Source organism: Zosterops lateralis (assembly GCF_965231275.1).
Source record: "Zosterops lateralis genome assembly, chromosome: 3".
In the NCBI taxonomy this organism is placed as follows: domain Eukaryota; kingdom Metazoa; phylum Chordata; class Aves; order Passeriformes; family Zosteropidae; genus Zosterops; species Zosterops lateralis.
In genome coordinates, this window is record NC_139764.1 from 23140816 (window position 1) to 23158668 (window position 17853).

The window sequence follows — 17853 nt, forward strand, 5'->3', positions numbered from 1 at the left end:
TAGAATTGTACATCCTAAATTTGTACTGGATTGTTAAAAGCTGTTGTTTTTCTGTGCCTCTGGTTTGTTTTGACAGGCAGCCAAAGGTTCCAGAAGCCCTGAGCTTACCTGCAGCTTGATAGAGCAAATGAAGCAGGGTGAGATAGAAAGCTGCCTCCCACTGCTCCTCCCTTTCCCAGGAATGTGGCACATGAATCATGGCGCTGTTCTCTCCTTGACAGGGAGCATGGAAAGGGCAGAAACCTTCCCAAGCTCCAGAGCCTGGAAGAAAGAGTCAGTTAGGCAGCCTATATAGGAAATACAGTGTGATTTTCATCTTCCCATTTCTTCCTGCAAAGTCCTACATGGAGCAGGAAATTCACCAACTCCACATATCAGAAGGGGAAAAATACAAACCCCAAACAAAACTGAAAAACCACAAGTGCCTCAGTGCCTCAACCAAACCAGAACCAGCATACAAACTGAGAATAAAATTCCCTGTCCCATACTGAAACTTTACATCAAATCTAAAGTCTTCATCTGTAATCTGCTCAGCTTTCTTCACCGAAAATCTTCTTCCAGCTCCTGGTTAAGCGGCAGTCAGCCCTGGAGATTAAATAGTGACGATTACTGCACCAAAGGGGGTTCCCAGTTCAAACAGCAGTCATGAAGCCAGCAATCACAAATACTTAACCTCATTTTCTTTTAGTTTTGCCATTTAATGCACATAAGAAAGTTCATTTTCAAACTGCCTTTAGAAACAAAATTAGTAAGAAGTCCAGCAGTCCGGAGTTAGGAATGGTGGGCTGGAGGCTGCAGCTACAAGTTCAATGCATACCTTATAAAAGGGTGATGATGGTGCCACCCTTGCTCTTGTGACCATGTGCCACTTTCATCCCCAAGCTGCATGTATGCAGGGACAGGATAACCCTGTGCTACCCAATCTATTGGAAATCTGGCATTTTTCAAGTGTTCTACTTCTGTGACCTAAATCGTATCTCTCTGATGTACTTTCAGCTACAATAAGAAATCCCGCTGAGGAACTTCATCCCAAGAATGCACTCTCATTGAGTACATCACAAAGCTAATCCCTCCTCAGCAGGGAGACATGGAATAGACAATCCATGGATCCCTCTGAGCTGCAACAACTAATCCATTGTACTGGTATAGTACAGGATAGTAGAAGTGACCGTCTCATATTGCTAAAAGCAGGTACGTTATTCCCAAGTCCTTAAGCTGCACTAATTCTGCAGGGAAGGTGCAACAATCACTACAGACCAGACCAAAGACAATAAAAATGGGTAGGATGGGGTAAAAGATCTGCTGGCCAAATACCAACAGGAGTATAACCACAGAGGCTCTCTCTGCACTCTGTCCATGGGATGTACCTGAGCTCTCACTACCAAATTCAGAGCATCTCAACGTTTTGACTGTGCACATGTGCCAAGATCTACCCCTGAAAATAACAAATGTCCTCTTCATTTATACTCACCATATACCTGTGCATGGAATATTAGTTTTCAAACTCTTCAGGGACTTGGAATTGTTCCAGGATTGTGGTCTCTAAAGACAGCTGAAAGCCACCAGGCAGTTCTTTGGTCAAGCAGCCTTGTAGGAGCCATTCTGCTGTGTGTTTCCCTCGTAGAAAAAGGATCTCCCTACTCCACTAACTACATCTATTGCAACATCTGCCATTAGTGTGCAAACAACCATGGCATGCAGTCTGCTGTAATCCAGTCAACTCACTGTTTCAAACACCTGTAAGTGTTTAAAACAGTCAAATCAGATGCTTACAAAAGGACAATGCAAAATCCCATATCTAAACATCCCCAAGTCCCAGAGAGAAACAGCACTGGATCTTGATGTCAGGCAAATACACATCTCTCTCCTGGGCAGAGTCAAAATACTTTTATCTGAATATCCTTCTCTCTCCAATTTACCAATCATGCTTAGAAAATCCAAATTATTACTATAGCTTTTTGTTCTTTCTCCTACTTTCGCTTCACAATTGCAAGTTCCTGATAATAATAAATACTTCAGCTAATAAGAACAAAACCAGCCTGCTTTGAAGGATGAATACGTCCCAGCTGCCTTCATCCAAACATAACACAGAGCCTGTACCAGAGTCAGCCCTGGTGCTGCACTTCCCACTCCTATGTTCATCAGGGGACCTTAGGTCCTCTGCAATGCCCAAGTGATTTCCACTTTCCCTGAACCCACACAAGGCAAAAAGAAAAGGTGCAAGCTTCTCTCTAGAATTTCTCCCACCTCTGAAGCTTCAGAGTGACCAGTTTAATTGACATGAATCACAGACACTTTCACCTGGGTTTCTATTCCATATTCTAACTCCCATTGCAGGGAGATTCTTGGCTGTATCTTAGACAAGCACTTTTTGTTGTTTTTTTTTTTTGCAGGAACAAGTCAAACAGGAACACAGCTGCCCCTTCCAACTGAGCAGCACACAGGGCACTCTGTACTATATTTTAAGTATATCAGGTCCTTCAGAGGGAAATGCCATGTTTAGGAGGCACAGATTGCTATCTCTTAGTCACCTCCTTTTTAAAAGGAGGACTTGCAACGCAATCTTAAGTAAATCACACTTAAAATAGCATCAGAAGGAAAGAGATGGAGCACAGCAATAGAAGCATCCTGTGAATGGTGTGAATGAGGCCTTCCTTCACATCACCTCTACCCAAAGTACAATGTTCAGTCAAGCATCACTCCCAAACAACCTCTGCCTAGACTTGGGGATGAGAGATAATAAAGTCACTAATATTCTGCCAGAAGGATCGTTAAGTAAAAACACAGCAGCAGCCTAGCAGCAGTTTTACTGAGATCACAGAAATCCACTCAAGTAAGAGCAACACTATCAGCAAACAAAAGGCTGGAAGGCAAATGGGAGATTTCTCCCCTTACCCTTTCCTACAGAAATTCTTACATGAGGGAAAGGTAGGGAAGGAAGTAACTATGAGACCAGGAAGAGCTCACACTTGCAGAAACCAGGTTCATAAGGAGCTGTTGAAGGTCATTGCCACACAACATGTAATGAGACAGACAGGAGCTCCCTTTCTTTGCCCGTATTTTAGATTTCCTGCAAGAAGCAAAAAGCTTGCACAGGAACATTATCAACCAGGTCATACTCCTCCACACCACTCAAAGCAAACTTTTGAGGTTTTTGGGCAATTTTAACTCCAGGTTATGAAGAGAGGGGTCTCAAAATTGCAAATTCTTTTAAGTCCTGTAAAGCCAGGAGAGCAATCCTTACCGGTGCCCCAAGCAAAATAAAAAGACAGAAGCATTTCATCCTTGTCAGGCATCAGAGAGTCTGCAAAGCCCTTGAGATCCACAGGAAAGCAAGCTTCACTAGATTTTTAAAATTTACTGTTGTTCTAAGTGAAGGTAGGCCCAAGAAAGAAACACAGTATATCTGGCTTTGCAGAATGGTACTGCAGTATCACAGCTTGTTTCTTCTCTAAAATAGGGTTCAGCCTCTTCCCACATCAATGTCAGAGCCTTCCCAGCCACCTCATCCTTGTACCTGGCAATTGTCCTCAACTGCAGCTTCACCTGTTCCTTACCTGCTCGTCCACTGATAATTCGCCAACTTTTTTACTAATGCTTTGACCCAAATCTGCAGAGACAAGCTTGCCCTGTAAGAATAAGGCTGTGGCAGTGACCACATGAGAGCCCCATGTAAGGCCACTTTTTCTAACAGAGCCACGAGACACGTATGTCATCTCAAAAGTTCTTCTAGCATCCTCCCTGGAGAGCATAAATAAAGTGCTTTTACACTTCACAAGCACACTGTCCAATCTTCTCTTCCCAAAGCTGTGTTTTGCTGAAACAGTAGAAAGGAAGTATTTCAGTTTCAAGTCCACCCACAGGATGAGATCACAGCATGGGTGACATGAACTCTAATCCAGCTCATGTCATGCAAATGTCACAGCCCCACTGCTGGCCCAAGCTGCAGCCTTCAAGCAGAGATTCTGAGGTCTCCAGGAATGCATGGTCCAGTCTGTTGTGCACTGCAATTTCCTTGCTCCCTTCTTTACCTCAGGCCCCACCACATGCCAAGCAAAAGATCACTGTAGTGGCACATTTTCCTGTGCCAGCCCTTGTTTAAAAATCCCAGGCTACTGCACTACTACAAAATTGCTGCTGATGCTAAATAGCAATGTCTCCTCTGTCTCTACATGTGCTGTAAGCAATGGCCTTGTTCTCCACAGATAAGTTATCTGTGTTCACACACAGTGTCTCAAGGAGGGGCAGCCAAAATATACGAGGCTAAACCCTCCCAGAGCCATCAAAAGTGATAGAGGAGGGAATAGCATGTAAGACAGAACAGCAAGCCAAAGTCTACTGTTTTAAAGCTGCAGAGCACTTGCTTAAGTCTCGTGAGATTTTTAAGAATTCACTTCACATGTGTTTCCCAAATCAAAGGCTTTGTGAAAAGTAATTTTTAGCATCTCACACCAACATTCTACCAAAATGGTCTTACTGTAAGTTAGAATAAGAGCGCCAGTCTCCACCACACCAACAAAATGATCCTCTGATCTCAGTTCTTCAGCTATAGCTTTAGAGGTTGACCAGCTGCTAGCAGGTTTCTGCCTAACATTTGAACACTTTAAAGGAAAAAGTCACAGAAGTCCAGATATATAATACCCAATTCATTAATTCCCAAGCCATTTCAAAAGCCAAAATCTCAAGTTTCTTGCAGAAGGTGGATTTTTGCTTAGCTTGCTGTCTTTTCAAAGTCATGGAAAGACATTTGGCACCCACAATTCCATTAAATGAGACATTTCTTGTTTTCTCTTTAACAGGAGTAAATTGAAGGCTTTCAAGTGTCCAAGGGTAGGCACGAAGCTCTACTTGGCACCTTCCAAAATCAGCAGAACTCTTTTGCCATCTATACACAGAGGGATGCTCATCAACCACTTGTCACTGTGCTGTGGAAAACTAAGACAAGGAATGCAAGATGGGTTATGTGGTTTGGCTGACAGACTCTATGACAATAACTATAAAAGGACAGCAAAGATCAGTTCAGGACAAAACATACTTTATTGTACTGTAATGTCAGAAGTACAAGAAAAGTACAGCAGAGAACCATGCTAATGGTGCTTCCAGGGTCTGTGAAGGACAGAAGTACAAGATAATGGGGTACTACTGTACTCAGTGCAAAAACTGATTCATTTGAGGCACAAGTACACTATTGTTTAAGCAGCTTGATTCAAGCACAGCTCTGGTATGTGATCTACTCTGTTTTCTTTCTATGTGACATTTCTAGAACAAAGCTACCTTTACATGAAAGAGGCAGTAGATTCAAGTCAGGGGTGTCCAACTTGCCACTTGGCAACCAAAAAAACAATTAAGAAAAATACTCTGCATAGTCACCCTCCACATCTTAGTTTCAGATATGGAGCTGTGGCTAGAGAATAAAAGTTACTCTGAAAGGTCAAAACTCAGATCTGTTTGGCTGGGTGGGGTAACTTATTTCATACTGACCACAACTTATCCAATAAGAAAAAAAAACCCCACAACCAACTCATATCTTGGATAAGAAATCATACATATCTAACATTCAAATAAATTTCAGCCCTTGAGATCCTAACTTATGGCTTAAGACACAATGATAGTGTTTGGGCACCCTTGAGTTAAGTTAATGAAGAGCATTTTTGCTAAAAAAAGGCAAGCAAGATCACTTTTTTAAACAGAGCTGACCTCTACAAGAACAAAGCAGGAATCCAAGTCACTAGTTACTACCAGGCTGACATGTACTGCTGCCCAGAAAGATAAAAACATAACACCACAATGAAAAAGTTCAACAAAGTTGAAAGAGAAAGGTTTCAACACCAGAAGCAGCATTTGAAAACAAGCTGTTTAAGTTAATCTTTTCAAGAGATGCAGATTGCATAACTGTACGCATGAACAAACATGCTGGCAATCTTCTCCTTTTACACAGCAGCTGTGTTTAACATAGGAAGTTCTGGGTTTGAAGAAAGCTACTTGAAGAAGAATTAAGATTTGCAATTCCCTGTCTAACTTAATGAGATTAGTAGAGAAATGAAAAAAAAAATGACTACTGAAACAGTAGTTTCTCAGTGGGTCCCTATCATTACAAACACAGCTGGATTTGTAAGCAATGCAAGACTAAACAGACAGCTATTACTTTATATTATTACTATGCTCATAAGTTACATCTGTTAAAGTTAAAAAAAGCCAAGCAGTTTTGCCCTATTTCAAGAATAGTTTCCAATCAACACCAGTTTACATGGTGAATGGGACTTCACGAATAAACAAGGAATGGTGACATCTTTGGGTCAAGAATGACAAGAAATAATGGGCTCTGTGCTACCAATCAACCTCAACAAGAATATGGCACATGGGCCAGCCCAAGCTGTACCAACACTGAACCTTTAGCACTCAGCACAAATTCGGATCTCTTCACTTTAACTAGCAAACCAGGTGAAAAGGCTGGGTAAAAAAAGCCCAAAAAACCAAAAACCTAACTAAAAACTTTAGCCAAAAGTTGGAATATACTTTTTAAAAAAATCTGTTGTTTTAAAATAACTTGATGCTGACATCAGTTTGTGCAAACTAAAAAAAAAAAACCAAACTCATTGAATTTCTCTCCAACAAAAGACAAATCCTGCAAATATTTTCCTTTTAGCCCACTGTACCTTAAGATACAATCTCAAATCTAACAGATGTAAATGAAAGAGAGAAAAAGTTACAGCATCTGCACAACATTCTTTCTACAAACAGCTTCTGGAGGGAAAATAAAATATAAAAGGAATAAAGAAAGGAAGGTTCCATCTGAAATATTCTCACAATCTTTCCCACTTTGTAGTCCATGTATCCGACTCTGATGCTAAGGTGACAGTGTATGTAAGCAGATTTTTTTGTTGATTTTATTATATTTGAGTTTCAATTGAAGAGAACCTGAGAAGAGACGGGAGCCTCTTCAGGAATTGTCGGATGGAACATGCTCCTCGAAGCCTTCGCTCTCCCGGACCAAGGCTCTCTCCAGGATGACGCGGCCCTCCTTGTAGCGCTGGCTGTCTTCAGTGGCAAACTCATAGATCCAGCCCAGTTTGCTGTTGCAGTTCTTGCAGCTCACGTCTCGGACCATGTGGCGGCCAGTGAGCATGACCCGGTCCTGAACTTCACTGTACTGCAGGTTTACCACCTGGGACAGACACACAGCGTTAGTCTGCCTACGGGAAACCTGATAAACGACCGACAGCGCGTGAGAAGGACAGAGCCTGTGGCACCGCACGCAGACTGAAAACTGCAGTGCAAAAGTCTCCTTCAGGAGAAGGTAACACCTTAGAGATGTCCCTCACAATGATGTAAACCCCTCACGTTTTAACTGAGGGACGTGGATTGCTATCACAAAATATGCAAAAATGCTGTGTTCAACTCTGGGTGAGAAACTCCCAGTGAACAGCTTGTAAATTCATATTAATCCAGTTGTAATGTATGTAGCCCATTTCTAGCAGCTGATGCGATCACCAAATCCCAGAACTAAGAAACAAAATATTAAAAGAGGTACTTCTTTAAAAATCTTGTGTTGCTTTTGAAATAATTACTTAAGAAAAAGCCAGGGTCAGTAGGTGAGAATGTAGACACAAATCATGCACCTTTCTGTGTGCTGTATCAGCAGCTTAAAATATACTTTTAACTTCTTTTGCAGCACCCCCACAAAACCAGGATGTTTAATTCACTGAAAAGTTGATGTCAGAACTATACCCAAACTGTTGGTATGTAGATTCTAAAAGATGGGACTGCACTGCTTTCTCAGCTTTGCACTTGACTGCTTCAAATGTACAGCTCTGACTGCAGAAATGCAAAAACTCGAACTGCTGTAATTAAACCCCACTATTTAATATAAGAAAAATCTGAACTCTAAGATTCAAACCTTATTGAATGAGGAAGAAATCTCTCACTGACAAGATTCAGGATGCCAGAAGTCCCACAGCAAAACATAGTTGAGACACTACTGATGTCTATCAACTCTGCCCATGACCAAATGGCTTATAAGAAAAAACTCAAAACTAGATTACACCAATATGACCAGAAACTTTGTGATAAAGCAAAGGACAATCACATTTTTTTAATTAATCTAATGGAAAAGTTTTTATGCAAGGCTAATAAATAATCCTACAATTCACTCAAAAATTACTTCTGTATTTCAACCTATTGAATTAGATCAATTAAAAACTATTAAACTAAACCAGAGTACTGTAGCCTGTAAAAAAGACTGTGATTGATTGTGGCAACTTAAGTTGCCAGACTACTGTTAATTTAAATGCATTTCAGAAATTAAACAAAGTATTATCTAGACATTTTTTTAACTACATAAATGTGAAAACACCTTTGGAACCCTTTGACAGACACCAGGTACTCTCAGAGTGAATTTGAGGTTCATATTACAGAAGTCTCTGAAGGTGAAACTTTATCAATTTTGGCCTGATGTCTCTATAAACAGTCTTCTTCTACAGTCTTTCAATACTGCAGACAAAGCTCATCTAGATAAGTTCCCCATCCAACAGTAAATATCAAATTAAACTTCAAAGGCAGTTGAAAAAAATAAAACGTTAAAATAATAGTTACACAACACTTTAGCCAAGAAGCTTTTTCAATCTCATGACAGATTCATATCTTACAAACTGATTTTTCAAAAGTAAAGAGCAGTTCCTCCAGCTTCTTACCAACCTTGTTAAAAAGAAAGGCCCTTCCTGTGGCCCCTGTAAAGCGAGTGGAGATGAGCTCGGAGCGATTGGTCAGGATCGTGTCACAGTTAGCGCAGGAGAACAGGCGAGTGCCACCAATATGATCCAAAAAAATTCTTCCCATTTTTAGAATTTATGTAAGTTTATCCTCAAGACCTGAAAGCAAAAAGAAACATCATGTAAAAAAAAAAACATTACAGCAAAAAAATTGAAACCCCCAAGGATCCCATATATATATATGGCTGAATATTCTTCAAACCAATTCAGCTAATGATTGCTCCAAGTCATTCCTCTGTTGGTGAATTACTGAACTCAGAGTCTGCCTTCATCCTCTCACCAAGACAAGTTCCTTCCCAAAGTGACCATTTTAGCAATAAGATGACTCAAATACAAGTTAATTATATTAAATGAGAAAAACACAAACTGAAACCTTTAAAATACAGTTCAGACTTTTGCAGACCCACTACTGGCCCCTACAGTTCTTAAACTCAGAAGCTTCCACTTCTTTTAACACAATACTGAGATTCTATTTCAGTACATTCCCAACAACTCACTCATCTTAGTCAGCACTAAGAAATGAACCACTGAGAATTACACTGAGTCACCAAGACAATTATAGCTTAATTTTCCCCAGTCACCCCCACATTTCATAATACATATTTATTATGTCACTTCCCCATAGCTTTGAACAATTTATGACACACAATCACACAACACCACCACCCAGAATGTTGGTATAGCACCCTGGCTGCTGTATTTGACTTGACACTTCTTTGTTTCATATACACACCAACATAGGGAAGATTTGGATGCTATTTCACATAATAAACAATCCACCCAGTCTTTACACCAGACAGTTTTATATACAAATGTTTAAAGTTGTCTAATCCAAATACAAAATACTGTGTCATTTATTCAAGGTATTTCCAAAGCCTCGTCACTAAAATACCTCAGCAACTCCAATGAGAAAAATAGAGCTTAAAAACTTGGTAGCAGATGACCTGCAGTGCCCGATAAATCAGCTTCTTCACTACTTAGGAAAATTAAAGTGTCTCACCAGCTTCACAGCAACTAATATAAATTACTCAAAGTTAACTAGTGAGTAGGCACAGAATGTATACCCAAAAACTTAAATCACGAAGGATGATATAATACGACAAAAGAATTAAATTATGATGCTATTTCCCTTTCAGCTGCAGAAGTTTTATAACTAAACTTCTATAGTTAAACGAGTTAAATGTATCTCCATTTATGCTTTAATGTGGAATCAGAAAAAATGTATTGTCTCTGCTTTTGTCATACAGAGTATGACAAATGCAAAGTAAATCTGACACACTGCAATATTAGAATTGTGTGGGTTTTACTTTTCAGAGCAGGAGACTGCCATTCATAGAAAAGTCAATCAAATTTTGTGCACATCTAATTGAATATTCTTAGTCAAACACCATTAAAAAGAACAAATACCTTATTTAAACTTATTTTAAGTTTTAGGGGATCAGTTTCTTAAAGCTTACTCTTGACATGCACAAAGCAAATGGACTAAAACTTGCACCTGCACATACAGAACTTAACACACCATTTTTACATCTAAATATCAGAAGCCACTGACATGATGATTTTTTTCCAATTGCTTTATTTCACACTTTGTTTTCTTAAAATGTGAGACAACAAAAAGGGTTCCTAATATTGAACAGAGTGATTTTAGCTTTGGTTCCTTACCTTCAGATTTTTCAAATCACTATTAATCTTCTGTATCCCATCTGAAGGATACATAAAAATTAAAAGCAATGTCATGACTCTTCCTTTTAAAGGTGATGTAATACCAATTTCTCTTCTTCAAAGGATAAATAAAATAGCTCTGAGTGTTAGAGGTGTGACTCCACTCAAAATACAGAAAGCATTTTCATTTAGATTTCTCTAAGCTTTATACCTTTCTAATATGCCTTTATCTCTCCCAGCAAGCAAAGGCAAAAAATAAAATGTGAATAGTGACAGAATGAAGGAAAATCAACAGACAATAAGTGTGAATAAACAAGTATCAGTCAAAGTCCCCAGCCAGAAGAAACCACAAATACAGCAATTACAGCAATTGTAACAGATATGCCCATAAGGCACTTGGCCTAGGTCCACGTGCCATCCTTCCTAATTTTGGATAATGTTATCTTTGTGCTGATTGTACTGTGGATTCAGAACAATTAAGTGATCGTAAGTTACAGTAAACGAGGGATCAGCATCCAAAGGGGTATTTCTTTCAGAGTGAACACAATGCCCACCCTGTCAGTATTTTTAGAAGGTAACATAACATAAATCCAAACCAATCCCTATCTCACCAAGAGCACCACAACCACTTGGTGGCCAGAACAGATCCTTTACACAGACTGACCCTGCACAGCATGACATTTTGAAAAATGGACCTAAACACTTCAAGTGCAAGTGGATCACCTGCCTAAAATAATAATTCATGTCAGTGCCCTCAGAAAAGCAATAGCCCAGAGACGCTAAAAATGGAAATTAAATACTTCAGAAGGGAGCACAAGTACAATTCTAATAAGCAAATTAGAAGTCACAGCAACATGCAAATGTATTATTTCTGGATGTGGCATTATGGCATGGACTGAAGCCTTGAGTCTCAAAGATCTCAAACATTACAATAAATGCATAAATAAATATATTCAAAGACATAAGGCTGAAAAATCTGCCTAGTAATACAAGGCCTCAAATCCTCACTTATTTATGTCACCTTAAAGAGCTGAAAATAACCTAAAGTCGCAGCAGAATCTAACAAACCAACTGGTACCAGAACACATTTTTTTAATAATACAGTGCATAAGGAAATGTATATTCTTGAAGTAATACACATGAAAAAATTAGAAAATTAAATTCTACAGTTACCACCATAACAGTCAAAACAATGTCGATTTTGTGTATGTTTTCCTAAACTACTAAAATACTCTAAAGTTACTAGAGTGTCTAACTTTTTCAAAGTAACCTCTACACTAAACTACCACCTGATAGACTTCAGTCAAAATACAAAGCAGGCTACAGCTACTCTCACCTCAGTTTTGATTGTTGAATTCAATGAGTTTGTGTTGAATTCAATGAGTAAGGGCCCAGCTGAAGCATTATAAAACTAGTCACCACACATTAGTCTTTATGTTACTCCTCACAGTCATAACAAGTAGGAAAAAAATCAGTGTTGGTAATGCAGACTTAAAATACCACACTTCATCATGAATTTTCTAAAAAGCCTAACATGGAAATTTGCTTTTTCCCTCTCCTGTAAAATACAGAGATTAATTTCAACTTAGAATCATTTCACACTCTCCCCTTCCTTCTTCTTGCCCCAAGATAAAAACATGGGTGTTCACTTATAAGACCAAATCAGAAGGTGCTTGTCATGGATAAAGACTCCTCTCTCCTTATGTAAGCATGCTGAATACTGTAGGGTATACTTACTGCACACAGGAAAAAACCAGAAGCACAAGAGAACAAGAGGAAAGCAATTTTCCACTGCTCTCAGGCTCTGCCCCTCACAAACAGAAGAGGTGTGTACAAAGTCACCCAAGTTAACTGTGCAGATTTTTTTCCCCTATAGTTTCGGTACCAATCAAAAAGGTGCGGGCGTCTATTTATGTTCACACATGCATAAATGATCTGAAAAAGCCACTTATAGGCAGCTTTGATAGGCAGTGGGAGGGCTCTCTTACATGAGGAACAGCCAAAGAATTGTGAAACATAAATGTGTTTCTAAAGCTTAAGATTCTCCAAATAGCAGGGAGGAATATACTGTAAGTGCACTTGGCCATTCATTCACTATTTGCACTTAAAAACACAGAAAAGAACTTCCACTGGTCCAGAGAAACAGTCAGGTTTCCTAGTGCTACTTACAGCTCCAGAAAGTGACACTACTGTATCCCACCAATTCCATCATGGTACCAGCAGAATTTTCAGAAGTAGTGGACAGGGATCTTGGTTATTCACAAAACCAAATGCTGAGGAAAGAACAGATTTTTTTGGCCCATGATTTAACTTTGAAAATCAGCTATGCATTCTTTACTGGGTATGTATCAATGATGAAGTTCTAGTGCTCCTGCCTTCATGCAAATTACCAAACACAAGTCATTATAGTAAATGAACGACTACAGTGTAAGAAAAGAGACTTATTTACTTTCCTTAATGGCATATAAAGAATCTATTGCTTGTCAAATCTCCCCAGTTTCAAGAGAGAGGTACTTCATAAACTGAGAGATGATGACACTGCCATTATTCAGCACCCTGACCACCTTCCTGAGAGGACCTTTAGGAGAGCAATGAATTATATTAATTATGCTCAAAATACCTAGCAGTTTGGGCTTGCTGACAGTGCATGATTTTGACAGTACATTATTCTGACAGCATAAACCTTGATACCACTTCTTAATCACACTGTAAAAGACTTCCTCCCTGCATGCTTCTCCCAGTGAGTGCATGGACACACAGGAAACACAAGCACTGTGGCTAATGTGTATCCCCAGAGCAGCAGCTCCCAAACTCCCCAAACACTTTCAGTGTTGATTTTAGCAGCACTGAGCAACAACTATATCAAAGGGCTGATATTCAACAGCTTAAATTTGATCACTATCTGCACACACACAAAACCACTGAAGCACCACCTCGATGGTATTTGTACTACCTCATCTGCCTACCTTCACCATCAATAAAGAATGAAAAAGTAACACAAAGTATTATTTATTAACATATTTAAAACTAACAGTCAGAGTTTTCTTGTCCTGGAATGCATCTCTTGAAGACACAGGACCATCAACACTTGGGAGAGCCAGCAAGCACTTTTTCTATACACACTGGACTGTGGATATTTCACAGGAGGAGCCTCAGTGTTGCTTCAGCACCATCTACTGCGTTCACATCTACAACAGAAAACAGCTGCTAGTTAAAGGACAAAAAACTGTGACCGCCTCCCTTTCACCATTTTACCAACTAAAAACATTTTCCTCTGCGAGCAAGTAAGAATTCTCTACCCTTTGAGAGTGGGTTATGCATTCCCCTAAGCACACTGAAACATTCTCAAGATGTACTTACCCTGGAATCAGGCTGAAACTTCATTGCATCTCAGGAATCGGGCTTCAGCTTCCTCTTCTCATGTCAGAGATGGACAAAAGAGGAAGAGAAGTCTTAGCACAGCTGCACAAGACCACACATTAAAGAATCATAAAGGAAAAAATAAAACATGCTCCTTACCTTCCCAGGTTTCCCTGCTCACGGGTGGCAGCGTATCCAAAAACACACACGTGGTCAGTCTCTTAGGAGGTCGGAGATTCAGTGCCCACCACCAACTTCTGTGACTGTCCAAGTAAACAGGGCCTGCCCTCTGCCTACATGCAGAATTGAAACCACCACATGTAGCCAAATGTGGAAACTCAACAGCATACTGTGCTCTTTAGAACCATCCAGCTACTGCAGCAAACTGTAAAAGGAACTTTAAATACAGTCTAATGATAGAAGAGGCTTTGGCAAAGCAATGGAAGCTGTGCCCAGATGCAGGGCACAGCACCTGCCAACGAGAGGCTGCCTTGCAGGATGAAAACACCCTCGTGCAAGTTGCAGCAGTGTCATTTTGTCTTGCAGGCTGCAGAAGTATCATTTCCTATTGCACACTGGATTTTTTCCTAGGTAAGGTGAGCACTGGGATACTGGCATTTAAATTTGTGTATGTCACATTGGTGCACTCAAACACTAATCCAGGGTACTTTGTTTCATGTTTACAGAGAGCAGAGCCACACAGATGGGTGTTTGTTTCTCATACAGACCCCCTATCTCAGCATCTCCCACAGAGTAACTTAAACCCTCGCAATACTCTTGCTAGATAACATATAAAAGTATTAGTTTACTAGTGGTATCAGACTCAGATTAATTTTCTTTCCCACCACTACACAGAGTCCAAAACTGCCAACTAGATCTGTCTCCCTGCTTCTTTTTCCCTTAATTTTCCTCCTTTCCCCTTCCTAATCACTCCATCATTTTAAAGAAAGCTGTATTTCCTTGTTTTGTATTAAATTTATTCTTATACTACTTAAGCAGTTGAGACAATCTTTGTCTATGAATAAATTCTGCAACTTTCTGAAAGCTAAACTACACATTTTTTGTTTTCATTAATTTTAGTGCTGAAATGGTACAAAACTTCATCCAAAGACATCACTAATTTCATGAGTCATTAAAATTGAAATCCAATAAACAATCTTTTAAGAAATGGCGTAAAGACAACCATCATCCAAAACAGTGACACCCAGCTGGCAGAAAGGGTGCTAATACACTAAGTGCACATCACCAAGAGATTTTTATATTAACTAGAAAAGTCCTAAATGTAGGTAAAGGCTGCAAAATTAGAGATCATCTTGCTAGCAAACATCCACAATGTACAGACATTCATCTACATCTAAATCATCTATTTCATTTAGCAAGTAATTTTTAAGTTAAATCTTGCTTAAGGGAATTACGTATTTCAGTGAGAGCTGAGCAACCCAAGATTTCAACACAGGTCAAATGTCAGTAAACAAACATGAACCAACGACCTGACTGGGACAACATCCCTTCAAGCTTGTGATGATTACCATGTTAAATACAGATATATAAGTAAGTATACAGATCTCAATCTGCGACAAGTAACAAATCCAGCCTGTTCTTGTAATCTTCTCTGCTGGGCTTTGAGACGCAGTTTCATTTGTCCTCACACACGTAGCAACCACATTTGAAACTCCCTCGTCATTACTAAAACCTATATACAAACAATAAGCTCTGCATCTCTAAGTATTTCCGTAACTGCGGAAGTGAAAGTAGCAGATGACAGAAGCCTCCAAACAGTATATTTAAAAAGACTACTTTAGAAAAAGAAAGCAGCACTTAAACAACTGACAGTTTTGTTTATGTCACACACGCGACTTGAATTCAGCCATCCCGAATGAGGCTCTGTATAAAAATACATATGGATTATATATATATATATATATATATATATATATATATATATATATATATCAGTTACAGTGACGTGAGGGAATGTTTACAACTGAGGAGCCATCCCTTTCAGCCATCGCTCATAAACATTAGTTAAGCTAATGGTTAATCTAGAGCCACTCGCTGCTGACATCAAGGCTTGCTCTGTGATACCACTTTCGAAAGAGCCCTGCCCTGTTTCTCTCTCAGAAGACTGTGTGTACTTGCTTTGTTATTCCATCAATCTAACCCTAAACTCCTGTTTATTGTTTAAAGAAACCAAAGGCAAATATTTTATTGAATTCTACTGCAATATCAGTCCAAAAGACGCCCTTTACTCTTAAATAAACCCTGGATTAATCTAATCTACATCGGCTTGCACAGTGCAGAGTGCACAGAGTAACGAATGAAGTAGACACACAACAGTCTCCGCGTTCATTTTTGCTTTGACTTAGAACCTTTCCCAGACCAGAAGAGCGGCAGAGTATTTCATCTTCCTGAAAATCCACACTTCCACGGGGAAATCCCCAACCCAAGCGCTGGCAGGCGAGCCGGGAGCATCGCCCCAAAGCAAACAACCATCCCGGCTGGAGGTGTGACAGCTGCCTGCACCTGTGCGGCGGGGACACGGGGCTCGGCCCGGGGGGAGCGAGGGGCGATGGGCCGGCGGGCGGCGGGGCAGGGCGGTTCAACCCCCGGGGCTGTCGGTGCCGCTCGCGGGGCCGCGCACACACAAAGCCGCGCGCGCGCGGGGGCGGGGCCCGGCCCGGCCCGGCCCGCGCGCCGTCACGGGGGCGCGCGCAGCCAACCGGGGCCGGCCCGGCCCGTCCCGTCCCCCCCCCCCATCCCCCGCCCGCCGCCGGGAGCGCAGGAGCCCTGACAACAAACAGCAGGAAACAGCTGACGGGGAGGCACCGCCGCCGCCTCCGCCGCACCGAGGGGCCGTGCCCGGGGCCCACCGAACCCGAGCCGCCCCCGCACCGGGCCCGAGCACGGCCCCGCGCCCACCCGCCCGGCGTTCCGCGCAAGAACCGGCCCCAAAAGTTGCCCGGTGCGGGGCCGGGGTCGGAAGTTGTGTCGGCGGCGGCGGGAGGGGGTGCTGGGTGCCGGCCCCCGCCGGGAAGGCCGGGCGGCGCTGGGAGACGCTGACGGAGAAGGGACGCGCTGGGGGAAGGCCGATGCTTTGTGGCGGCGCCGGGTAACGCACCGGGTCGGGCAGGGCCGGCCGCTGCCCCTCTCCGCGCCGGCCTCCGGACCGGACCGGAGCGGCTCGCCCGGGGCTCCGCCGCGGCCCGACGGACACAGCGCCGCGGCGCGGAGCGGCGGTCGCCACCTCCCTCCCCAGCCGCCCCGGCCTCCCCGGGTAGCGCGGGGCGGGCGCGGCCCCCGCGCGGTTACCTGGCGGCGGGAGCGGCGGTGGCGGCGGCTCCGGACCCGGTGTCTCCCCCGCCCTCAGCGGCCCCGGCGCTCCGGCTCGGCCGCCCGGCTCCGCCCCGCTCTGGCCCCGCCCCCGCCTGTCCATCACCGCCGCGAGGCCCCGCCCCTCCCTGGCCCCGCCCCCTCCGTGCAGAGGAGGCCCCGCCCCGCCCCGGGTCGCCTCACGGCCGCGCGCGGCGGGGCACGCGGGGTCACGGAGTCACAATCGCAGAATTACAGAGTTATAGAATCGCCGAATCACAGGATCATCGAATCTGATGATCACCTTTAAGATCACCTAGTCCGATCGTACACTCAGCACTGCCACAGCAACCCTTAAATCACTAAACCACACCACCCTGCACCAAGGCCAGGAGCCTCTAGAGCACCTTCAGGGATGGTGACCTCCCTGCACAACCTATTCCAATGTCTCACTGCCCTAACAGCGATAATTATTTTCTGTCTAATCTGAATCTCTGATGTGTCAGTTTAAGGCCATTTCCTCTGGTGCTGTCACTGCAGACAGGTCAGAGAAGGCCGGCCCCCAATGCCCTGCAGCATCCTCTCAGGTAACTGTGGGGAGCAATGGGCTCTCCTTCAGGCTCAACAACCCCAGCCTCCTCAGCCACTGCTCACGAGATGTGTTTTCTAGAGTTGTTGCCCATTGCTGGCCACACTGCAGCGCCTCAATGTCCTTTCTAGAGTGAGAGGCTCAGCACTGAACACAGAACCCCCA

General features: G+C 42.4%; 1 protein-coding gene across 8 annotated transcripts; it reads right to left on the reverse strand.

The window, feature by feature from the left end:
* Positions 1 to 5018: 5018 nt before the first annotated feature.
* YPEL5 (yippee like 5) lies at positions 5019 to 17190 on the reverse strand. Of its 8 annotated transcripts, none has more exons than XM_083856718.1 (7): positions 17100 to 17188; positions 13950 to 14083; positions 13791 to 13844; positions 13463 to 13618; positions 12600 to 12703; positions 8695 to 8867; positions 5019 to 7165 (listed from the first exon to the last, which is right to left on the reverse strand). In XM_083856718.1, exons 6-7 carry the CDS (start codon positions 8833 to 8835, stop codon positions 6941 to 6943), a joined length of 366 nt encoding a protein of 121 aa, XP_083712844.1. In that variant the 5' UTR covers positions 8836 to 8867; positions 12600 to 12703; positions 13463 to 13618; positions 13791 to 13844; positions 13950 to 14083; positions 17100 to 17188; the 3' UTR covers positions 5019 to 6940. The 8 variants fall into 8 exon arrangements, with proteins under 8 accessions (XP_083712844.1, XP_083712845.1, XP_083712842.1 ...); XM_083856719.1 differs by having other exon boundaries at positions 13510 to 13618; positions 13791 to 13847; XM_083856716.1 differs by having other exon boundaries at positions 13791 to 13847.
* Between the last annotated feature and the right edge of the window lie 663 nt (positions 17191 to 17853).